The sequence below is a fragment of the Chenopodium quinoa genome, unplaced genomic scaffold, assembly GCF_001683475.1.
Source record: "Chenopodium quinoa cultivar QQ74 unplaced genomic scaffold, ASM168347v1, whole genome shotgun sequence".
In the NCBI taxonomy this organism is placed as follows: Eukaryota; Viridiplantae; Streptophyta; class Magnoliopsida; order Caryophyllales; family Amaranthaceae; genus Chenopodium; species Chenopodium quinoa.
In genome coordinates this window covers 5,827,777-5,838,991 of record NW_018743574.1, presented here as the reverse complement: position 1 = coordinate 5,838,991, position 11,215 = coordinate 5,827,777, and the positions used below count along the sequence as shown (strand labels likewise).

The following is an 11,215-nucleotide window of genomic DNA, read 5'->3' as shown; positions in this document are numbered from 1 at the left end:
TGTATTAAGTTTGTTCGTTAATGGTTCATATTTTTGACGTTTAACATATACTTCGTGTAATGTTAGCATAAATAATGAAATGTTGATGGAATAATAATTACATTAAAATTGATCCAACAAGATTTTACATGATAATGTATTTCTTCATTTCAAAATAGCTGGGTTAGTTATTTGTCAAATTTATGATCTTCCTTTAATCATTAAAAGTTTTAATTATGTATAGAGTAATAGCTCTAAAAATTACTAGAAATTGATGTTTTTATAATAAGTTAATTTGTATAAATAATTAAAATTAAGGATTATAAAAGTTTGTTTATCTTTAAAAAATCAAATGCGACAAATTTTTTGGAGCAGAGGTGCATATATATATAATTTTTTATGTAATCTATTATTTTCTTTTGAATTAAAAGGTATAGTTAACGCACTATTTTTAAAAAGAAAAGATATACGTGTAAAAAAAAAAAAAAAGGAGGGGGGGGGGTCTACCGTCTATGTAGTGTTAGAGAACCATTAGCCAATAATGATTGGAAAACTCGACCAATATATAATCTAATGTAGAAACGAATTATATGGGACACCTCATTTAGAATACAAGCTAAGCTACTTAATTATAAAAATAATAATAGAAAGCTACTCCATATCTTTAAAGTCTGCTAAAATTAATGATAAAATTTCTCTTGTCTATTACTCCAAATGTGCAATGTGTTGTCTTAGCTTACCTTTATATTGTTAAAATGGGAATAATGTGTATAACAATTAAGATTAATCAAATCATAATACTCTGCTTTTCTCTCATATTTTCTCATATTTATATTACAGAACATAAACGCTTTAGTCTTTATGCTTTGGAGCCTTGTTTAGTGTTTGTGCTAGCTTTTTCCAAATCTTTTTTGGAAGGAAAAAAAAAAATTATAAATGCAATAAGCGTCTCTTAATCATTTTAATCAATGCAATATTCTATCTAAAAGCTGCAACCATAAAATTTAGGCAAAAGCTTATCCATTTTAACCAGTTATGGAATGTAACAGAAAGTAAAGACTCAAATAAGTAAGTTTGGTTTGTCTAAAAGGCTAACTTCATTTTTTTAGCAACTCTTGGTTGCATCTTGCATGGCCTAAATTCTCCACCTAAAAATAAATGAGTGCCCTATATTTTAAGAGTTCATGTGGTGATGAGAAAGATAAAAAACTAAAAAAGTACTCGAGTAATTTATAATAATAGATAGAGAAAAATCATGTGCAAATAAAATCTTACAATGTAGTATTTACAGAAAAAATAAAATATCACGTAGTATGAGACCTTTTAAAAATGGTCGCAAAATTAAAATCCTTTCAAGACACGTATTAGGAAGTTATAATTTTCTACAAATATGTGCCCATATCTCTTGGTGGCTTCAATAATGTATCTCTTTGTTAGCTAATAATCATTACAGTTTTACATAATAGTATGAATCCTCTTACATACTGAGTTACAAACTCAACAAAATTCTACTTGTGTAGCAAATTTTATATCCTCTTAAATACTAACTATATTTAGAAAAAATAAATCAATGTACTGTTCTTTGATTGAATTCACCAAAAATAATTAAAAATTCCAGACAAATAAAAAAACGCGTTGATGAATTCTTGTTGAACTTGATCCATGGTCCATGAGCCATAAAGCCCATGAACTCTCAAACTAGTTATAGGATGTTGTTGCGCCCAACTTGTTCTTTAAGGCCCACTGACCGGTACACTTTCCTGGATCTGCCTAAACGGCTAAACCCCAAATATGCAACTCCATAATATCGATCAAGATCCGAATATAGTAGGAGTTACGTTCCGGTGAATCGAGTGGACATCCTAAAAAAAAAACTTCATGATATTGATTAGTGTGGCAAATTGGCAACTAGCAAGTCATAATTAAAGGGTCGTTTGGTTCACTAAGCTGAAATGAATTGATATATATAAGTGCATATTTTTTCCATTTATTTAAAGATGTTGATTTAATGTTTTTATGTAACTTGTGATGTTTATTTAACGAAAACTATTAAGAGGTGTTGGTTACTTTTTAGAAAACAATAGTCAATACTCCGCATGTTACTATTAGGTATGTCTAGATTAAAATACACCTATAGGTATGGATGTTAAAGAGTATTTTTTGAAGAATCAACAGGTAAGCATTTGTAACGTAAATAAATCGTATTCTTTTTAGATCGATAACAAAAGAATTATCCGAGTACATCTGCTTAAAATTTTCAAGTGGGTGTTGTCATCATAGTCATAGATATGAAAAAATATTTTGAAGCAAGAATATCAATATTTATACTTTATTTTGAATCATGGTACTTGTATGATCAATTTTACTTATGTCTGTTATATATATAGACATAAAGAAAAACACTATCATTCATTAAATAAAAGTCATTTAGATCTTGCTATGATAGTCTTAATACGTCATTTTGATGTATATTTTTTTTTTAAAATGATTTATGATCAAACCTATTAATTCTTAAGTTGGTAAGTTGACAAACGTGTTGAATAAGAATATAAAATATGGAGTAAAACAAACAACTTTTTTTTTAATCTCTATTTACGTTGTACACTTGTACATAAAATGAGTTATTGATTAGCATGCTGACAAGAACAATCACCTCATAATTTTGTACTATATAATATATATGGTTGATGATGGCTTCATTACAATCATCGTATTAGAATATTCTCATAAGGTTTGATTCTTTCAAGCTTTCTTGACGACTTTGTTTATTAGCTAGAATTGACCTTGGGTTAGGCTAGTTTGAATTGATCAATGTAACAAAAGCATTTTTTGCAAGAAAAATTATATAATTTGAAACCAGTTCATAAATTGAGGTATGATCAAAACCTTACACGTTTTTTGACCATTTAAGTTCTAGATATACTTCGTATAGCATTAGTTCTATTTAAAACACATTATTAGTAATGGTTGCTTTCTTTTATTATTAAAATAAAATGGTAGATTTATCAAATTTGAAATGCAATTGATTCCCAATATGGCACTATATACAACAAACCACAAATACATTTAAGGACAAGAGACAACATGACAATAGGAGGAAAAAAAAAATCATACTTACGTTAGTTCTTTTGAGTAGAGTAAGGGGAGGATAATTCGGTCCACAAATAAGGTCTAGAGATTCTACATTACAAACAAATTACCAATAGTAAAAGTAATTCCTCTACAAGTCTATCTTATAAAGTGAAACTATTTCTTATCTTTCACCAATATACACACACTCATAAATGGGTTTACGACTTTACGTACAATGAGTTTCAACAACGGTGTATATTACTCCATAGTAAATAATTATAGAGCTATTCGTTCTCTCAATCATCAAACGATTATAAATTTCAAACAACATTAATTAAGACGTCCATATCATACTTCATACTTAATCTAAAAAAAAAAAAATTATACTCCAACCATTTATCTATAACATAGTATTTCTCTTCTGACATTAATCTGAATTAGACGTGCTACTTACCCTTTCATTAATCCGTTGACAAAATCACCCTCTCTAATTAAACTCCCCAAAACCCAATTAATTGTTTAACTTATTAAACCAAGTAAATAACCTAACCATTAAATAGAAATATAAAAAATGCACGTACTTAACCCAAAATCCACCCTTCTTTTTAGCCGATTCCCTCTCTTTCGTCTCTCTCTCTTCTCCTAAACTTGCACACTTGTTTTTTTAGCCTTCTCCACATTTTGACTACCTACTCATCATTTTCTCGAACTCTTTTTTTTTTCAATCAACAAAAATGCATGCAAAAACAGACTCCGACATAACAAGCTTACCGGAGTCATCTCCCACGAGATCGCCTCCGCGTAGGGGTGGTTCTGGGCACGGGCAAGTGTACTACGTACAAAGTCCATCAAGGGATTCAACATCTCACGATGGAGAAAAGACTACAAACTCCTTTCACTCCACCCCAGTCATAAGCCCAATGGGCTCACCACCTCATTCTCATTCCAACTCATCTTTGGGCCCACATTCTCGGGAGTCCTCCTCGACCCGTTACTCCGGGTCCGCTAAGCCCAAGGGCGGTAAAGGTCGTAGTAGTCGTGGAGGCCGACATAATCACCACGATCAACGACACCCGTTCGATGCGATTGAAGAAGAGGGGCTTCTTGCCGGAGAAGATGAGGATGGAGAAAGAAGTATACCTAGACGTTGTTGGTATTTTATATGGTTCGTTGTTGCGTTTTTTTTGCTAATGTCTTTCTTTTCATTGGTTTTGTGGGGTGCTAGTCGCAATCAAAAGCCCGTTATTACAATGAAGGTATTAATCATCTATCTTATTCGTTACATTACTCTCGTTAAATTATTGCATATACTCCCTCCATTTTAATTTAATTGTTCGCTTGAATTTCAACTTAATAGTATATTCCAAAAGTTAGCACGGATAGCCCGTGGCTTGGTGTGTAATCTGCGGATGTATAAAAAAAATTACAGTAAAATAATTGAAAGTTTAATCCTCCAATTAGGTTTCGACACATAAATTTAGGACAATAAATGAGGTAGGTCGTTTAAATATAACTCTAGATAGTGTGGGGTTTCGACACATAAATCTAGTTGTGTAATGCCAATTGCCAAGTACAGTTTTAATCAATCTGCGTATTTGGGGTTAGATAATTAGGAACGGGTCAGTTTCGCTAGGTCTACATACTACGGAGTAATATACTATGGAGTACGGCGTAGTTTATAATTAAATCTGAAATGTTGCAGAGTATAAAGTTCGAGCAATTTGACATACAAGCAGGACAAGATAATACAGGAGTACCAACAGGAATGGCAACTGTAAATGTAACGGTGAAAATGAGGTACAGAAATAAAGGCACATTTTTTGGAGTACATGTAACCTCGACTCCTCTTGATCTTTCCTTTGAGGAACTCAATTTAGCAACTGGAACGGTATTTTTCTTTTTCTTTTCTTTTTTTTTTTTTATTATTATTATTTTTTTTTTTCTCTCAATTTCATCAATTTCTCCGTCCTTATAATTCCAAAATTGTGCGTGTGTTTATGATTTTGTGTGTTTTTTTCTTTTTTTGGTACGCCAATCAAGGGTGTGTGTGTTTCTATGTGTATACATTTTTTTTTTGGACAGGTTTTATGTCGACTATGTGTATGTTTTTGGCCTTATGTGAACATATATACAAAGCTTATAAATTCACAAATCTAAAGATAAATTATTAAATATTAAAAATATTTGTTTGGTATTGTTTCTGTTTTATCTAGTTGCCGTGTTGAGTTTGGTGTCACTGAGATTGTCATTTGTGAATGCACCATAATGAGGCCAATGATGAAGGTCCAATTTGATTTTAGTTTATGGAATTTGACTAATAAAAAAAGGTGCTAAAAAGTGTTTAAACATTTAGATGATAAAAAGTGTTTAAAGACACTTGTATAACTATAGGCAATAAACAAGACACTTTCAAATTAGTCTAAACGATATTAATATGTACTCACTTCACGTCAGGTGCGGAATTTTGTGAGAGGGAAGGAACAAGTAGAGCAATGCAAAATGACCAATGACTCGTCTTATACATGTATAGCATAGCAATTAGCACAAATAAATGCACAATAGAAGACCAAGTGTTTATAGTATATGCTTCCTTGCACGTCAGACGTCAATTAATCTTCATTTTCAGCCACGAAAACTGATGTCACACATTTAAATGCCCAAAACTCCAAATACTAAATGCCAATTTGTTTATGTATAGCATGAATATCGCTGTATATATTTGCAAGTGTTTTATTCCAGGGTTTAATTAGTCCCTGTCAAATCTAGATCATCATAATAAAATATACTTGTATATTTCAGGAAGCTTCCTTTGTCAAAATTGTTTAGCTCATCTTGTGACATAATAAAAGGACTAGGTCTACTATGTCTACATATCAAATTATGAAATTTATTCAATATTGTCCTGCCAAATAAATAAGGATAAAAAGGGACTTTTTTTAATATGTGACCGGGCCTAGTCACCTAGTAAGATGTTCATAATTTATCACAACTTGCCCCTCTAAATCTTGCAACGTACATGCATCTTGATTTCTATACAATGAATATTAGTGCTTATTACGACCCAAGTGTATCTTATACGAGTGTACTTGTACATTTAGGTGTATAATAGATGCGCGATTTTATTGATTAATCTAATGGTGAAATTTGTTTTGAATGCATGCAGATGGAATATTTCTATCAGAGGAGGACGAGTCAAAGACAGATAACAGTGCAATTGAAGGGAGACAGTGTGCCTCTATATGGGGGAGGGCACAGCATAAGCAACAACAATAAAGGAGTAGTAATTTCGCCAGTTCCATTAACCCTAAACTTTAGGGTCAGATCAAGAGCATACGTCTTAGGGAAATTGGTAAAGCCAAAGTTTTACAAGGCAATTAAATGTATTGTGGTTATGAATCCAAAGAAGATGAACGTGGCCATGTCTCTCAAAAATAACTGCACTTACACATAGATTTAGATTAGATACGTCGGTCCAAACCCTTAATTTATTTGGTCTGACTTCATGTATCACATTACAATAAACAGTACAGTAGTTATAATACTTGTAGTATGATTTTTGTTTAATTAATTATCAAGCAAGTTGTTTTGTGCTGTGTTGTATGTCATTAATGCCTTAATTATAAAGTACCATGCACTAGTAATCTACCTCTATCTTATGAGGACCTTAAACCCTTGACTGGAGGATGGAGTAGCTAACTAGCTATCACTAATTCACTACTTTTTTTGTCCTCGCTGCCTACAACATTCACGCAACATTACATACCAAATAGTTAGATCTCTTGTAGGTTGTATTTGGTAGCTCTTGACTACAATGTACATAACTTTAAAATAGTCACATACTTAAACCAAACTCATTTTCGAGACTTTAGAAATCTATTGGTAGTTCTTTTACGGCTTCAAAACAACTTATGTATGACCCATGCATTCACATAAATTTTGAGAAATTTTCTTGAATTTGGTTTGAAATAATAGATTATAACCTTTAATTTTGAACAAATTGCAACATTTTTATCTTTAAAAAGAATGAAGTCAGGGTACCTCCTATGGACCCTACTACACCCGGCCCTGAGATGCCACTTGATGGTTTAAACCGTCAACTTTACCTTTAAAATGTTAATGTTTAGTCAATTATGAACACAAATGCCTTCATTAACTCAAGGCTATCATACCTTTATGTGGTCGACTAGTCACCATAATATGGTTCCAAATAACATCATATAACCACGAGATTCGTCCCCTATCATATCGTGATTTTTCAACATTGGATCCTGAAATCTCTAAAAGGTTTGATTTCGTGTATTATATAGCCTTGAATTGGAATCAAAATAACATTTTTGGACTCGGTAAGATTATACAACGAGGTGATTCATGTGGTTCCAAGAGCCCCAAGAAGGCCTATTTAGTGCCTTAATCCACCCTTGTGTTTCCGAAAAAGCCCCAAGAGGGCAAGCCAAGATGCTATGCTCAAAGGCCTCAATAGGTATTTTTAAAGGGTCAGGTGTTCTCATGTCTTTTGCTTGTGCACATGCCTCAATCAAACCTGTTAATAACATGTACTCTACGTCTGTACTACATTTTTGGATCATAAAGAAGCCATGTAGAAGCCAGACTTATGCATAATGCTTCATGTATAATAATGGACTAAAGAAGGTGTTGGCCCAATTACTTTTCTTTTTTTAGGAAAATATTGGGCCCAACATTAGCTGGACGATTTCCAAGCGAAATAAAATACAGTGTCACTGACCCATTTTCTCCACAAATGGGCTTGTATAGTAGTTGTGGTTATTAGAGCAGGCTCAGTGTAGTACTCAAAATATGGGTCACAACTCACAAGTCTCACAACCAACAAAGTATTGAAAATTTCCAGTAAAACAAAAAGTCCTACATATAATAAGGATATAACCATCCTTTGGCTTGGCCTGATTATGAATTTACCATAAAAGCTTAAGAAAGCAATTCAAATTAATTTGGTTTTGAATACATATAACCGTTAGTCTGCATATAAAGAGAAAAGACTCATACAAGTATTCATGTAGTAAGTACATGGTAACGCAATTTCATCCCCACTCGATTATTGGTTCTAAAATTTACATAAAACATGATCAATCTAATTGAGCATATACGTAATTGAGTTTATATAATTTCAAAGTGACTTCTTTTCTCAACTTCAGTTTTCATTAACTCCATTAACATATATACAAACCAAATCAACACTTTATAGTAATCCAGCTAAGTGACATGCAAATAAGCGATTGTTAAATACTGATCCATTATTATTCCATAAAGAAGCAGCTTGTTAATCTTTGTCTAATAGCAGATGAATCTTGACATTTAGATTGCAAATTTTGTCCATAGATGTGTAACAAGAAAGTCGGCTCTAATGAAATAGACAATGTGATATAGATTTATATAATAAATGATCTTTAAATGTACAACAAGTGTCAATATGTCCGAGTGGTTAAGGAGACAGACTTGAAATCTGTTGGGCTTCGCCCGCGCAGGTTCGAACCCTGCTGTTGACGATGTTTTGTTTTTTTTTCAACAATCATTTTCTTAATCCCAAAATAATAATTAGCACTTTGATTTCAAAAAGAAATTTGACCAAAAATTGTCTCGACATATATAATAAACAATATTGTTTCAATATATTGGTTTTATTTAAACTCTTCTCAATTATTTCAATTAAAAATATTGTCTTTTCAAAATCTAAATTGATGCTTAAAAGAAAGAAGAAAGAAAGAATTGATGCTTAAAAGATCAAATAATGATGGGTAGAAGATGTGCATAACTTGAGACAAATGAGTACATGTGACAAATAATATTGATTCGAGCTAGTATAATCGTTTAGAATAATTAGAATAAATGAACAATTGCTTGACTAGTCCGTTAGTACTACGGAGTACAAAGATCTGTCTAAATAAATTTCACTTTTTTCCACTAGACAGCTAATGTTGAAAAACCAATTCTAATAATTTCTTACCTTAGCTAAAATAAAGTACTCCGTATATCATTATCCCATGTTCATTGCACTTGGGGAGTAATGCTGAAAAAATGATCGAAAATTGATGAAACAAATAACTTCCTGACGAAATATTCCAAAAAAAAAAAGGAGATAATTTATTGATTAAGCAACCCTTTATCTTGTTATCCAATTACAAGAATTTGGAGAAAAAAAACAGGGCAAGTTGAGAAGCAAAGAAAGAGTAGTAGTAAGGGTTTTCTCAAATTTAAAAACATTAATCGCATGAGAAAAGGACTTTAAGTCTTTAACCCTCGAAGTTGCGGCGTTGGGACCCACTCTTCAAGTTGACTCAAACTAGTTTTCTTAATCAAACTGCTGCCCAACTGATTCTGTCAATTTCTGACCTCATTTCTTAGCTTTCACCAACATTCATTATTATACTATATATTTTTTTTTCTTTTAGTTTTATTTTCATTTCTTTGAGCAAATTGGGCATGCAGATGTTTATGGACTATCGCATGCATTATCCTTTTCTTTAATTAGATTTTAATGGGTTGTAAGTTTCAAGTTTGCAACTTGTAACACTTGTAAAATAATATTCCCTGTATTTTATAAGATTCTTAAACAATAACAGTCAAGTTTAAGGTGCCTTTGATCTCTTCCAATTTATAGTGTGTTCAACAAAATTAGAACTAAAAGTATATTGCTGTAACTAACACTACAAAGGCAATTTATAAAAGTTGACCTCTTTAAGTAAATATAGCAACATGTTTGCACTTCATCTATTCTTTATTGTTTGTCTCAATTTTTTTTTAGTCTGTCTACTCGTCTAGATGATCACACCTTTAGTCTCACAACCATTGCAATTGATTCCACTACTTTTCCTTCTCATCAATTCCTTCGAAACAAAATTAAAGTAACATTACCTCTATGGAGCAAAAATAAAGTAAGGAAATGAGTATAACATAAAATAGAACCATTTATGATGGAATAGGTCAACTTTCAATATTGCGTCAACTCATAATTACTTAATAATTCCCCTTAACACTACTACGAGTAAGTAAATTTTTTTTATTTTTTTTTAATGTTTTTTTGTTTCTCCCATTATCCAGGTTTATTATTGATGTCTACATCAATGAATAATACGATCAAAATAAAACACACAGACAAATAGTACATGAATCAAAGTGGAACATATATTAAAAGAACGGAAGAGATAGATAAATAAATATTGAAAAAAAAAAAAACTTGTAACTCTGGATCTAATGTCTTTGCCCACACCTTAGAAGCTGGCATTTTAGGTACTAGTACGGAGTATATGCCAGGATGTATGTTCAGAGTATAGAATGATGATTGGGCGGCAATATGCTCTGTTGATTATATTATCAAACTCAATTCAAGTATTATAATTAGAGTAGAGTTAGAGTTAGGGAGTAGGTTAGATGATTCCATTGACCAAATTCATTTTCTTTTATTGATTAGTGGTCTAAAATGAGGGTATCTCATTAATGTTTGTGGTTAATGTGAAATAAATCTTCTAGGTTCATTGCTAAATTTATAATTGACGATACAAAGTACTTGAATCAATGCATTGGTTTAGATTATAAGTGTTGCACAGCCTTGTACTGGTCTTGGACGCTATTACGTTGGTATAATTTGCTCCATACAATTTAAAATTTTCTAATTTAGTTAGTTAACAAGAGCATAATAGCATATTGTGCGGAACAAAATTGTCATTTTGCTATTCTAAAGCCGGAGGATTATGATCCTTTTTACTTACAATAAATCACGCTGGAAATAAAATGTTGTAATCTAATTATAATTCATGGAAACAAAAAGGAACAAATTTTAAATTTTATTGAGTACCCAATAATTGTGAAATAAAAATAATCTTTAAAAATCACATAATAATTTGTGAATAGGTGCTAAATTATGGGCTCAATCAGCCATAAAATTTTACAATATTAATAGGAATATTAATAACATTATCCAAATAGTAGTCCACTTGTATTTTATTTTATACTGTACTCTTTCATGACTTTAGGACCTAGGGATGTGTAGACAACTAGAGCTTATTGTTGTTTACTGTATACAATTGTGGCAAGGAAGTTTTATTCAATGATCAAAGTCACATATGAAAAGGGTGTATTCTTCGATTCATTTTGACCTTTTTTATATAAAATGCGAGATAAGTTGAAATTA

General features: G+C 31.5%; 1 protein-coding gene and 1 non-coding gene across 2 annotated transcripts; both read left to right on the top strand.

Annotated features, from left to right (window-relative positions):
• Window positions 1-3,409: 3,409 nt before the first annotated feature.
• Window positions 3,410-6,651, top strand: LOC110682318. The gene is made up of 3 exons (XM_021858630.1): window positions 3,410-4,307; window positions 4,754-4,939; window positions 6,215-6,651. The coding sequence occupies exons 1-3, from the start codon at window positions 3,786-3,788 to the stop codon at window positions 6,500-6,502; spliced, it is 996 nt and encodes a 331-aa protein (XP_021714322.1). The 5' UTR covers window positions 3,410-3,785; the 3' UTR covers window positions 6,503-6,651.
• A 1,840-nt stretch (window positions 6,652-8,491) lies between these two features.
• On the top strand, window positions 8,492-8,573 carry TRNAS-UGA. The gene has a single exon. It is a non-coding gene; the product is annotated as a tRNA-Ser (tRNA).
• The last annotated feature ends 2,642 nt before the right edge of the window (window positions 8,574-11,215 follow it).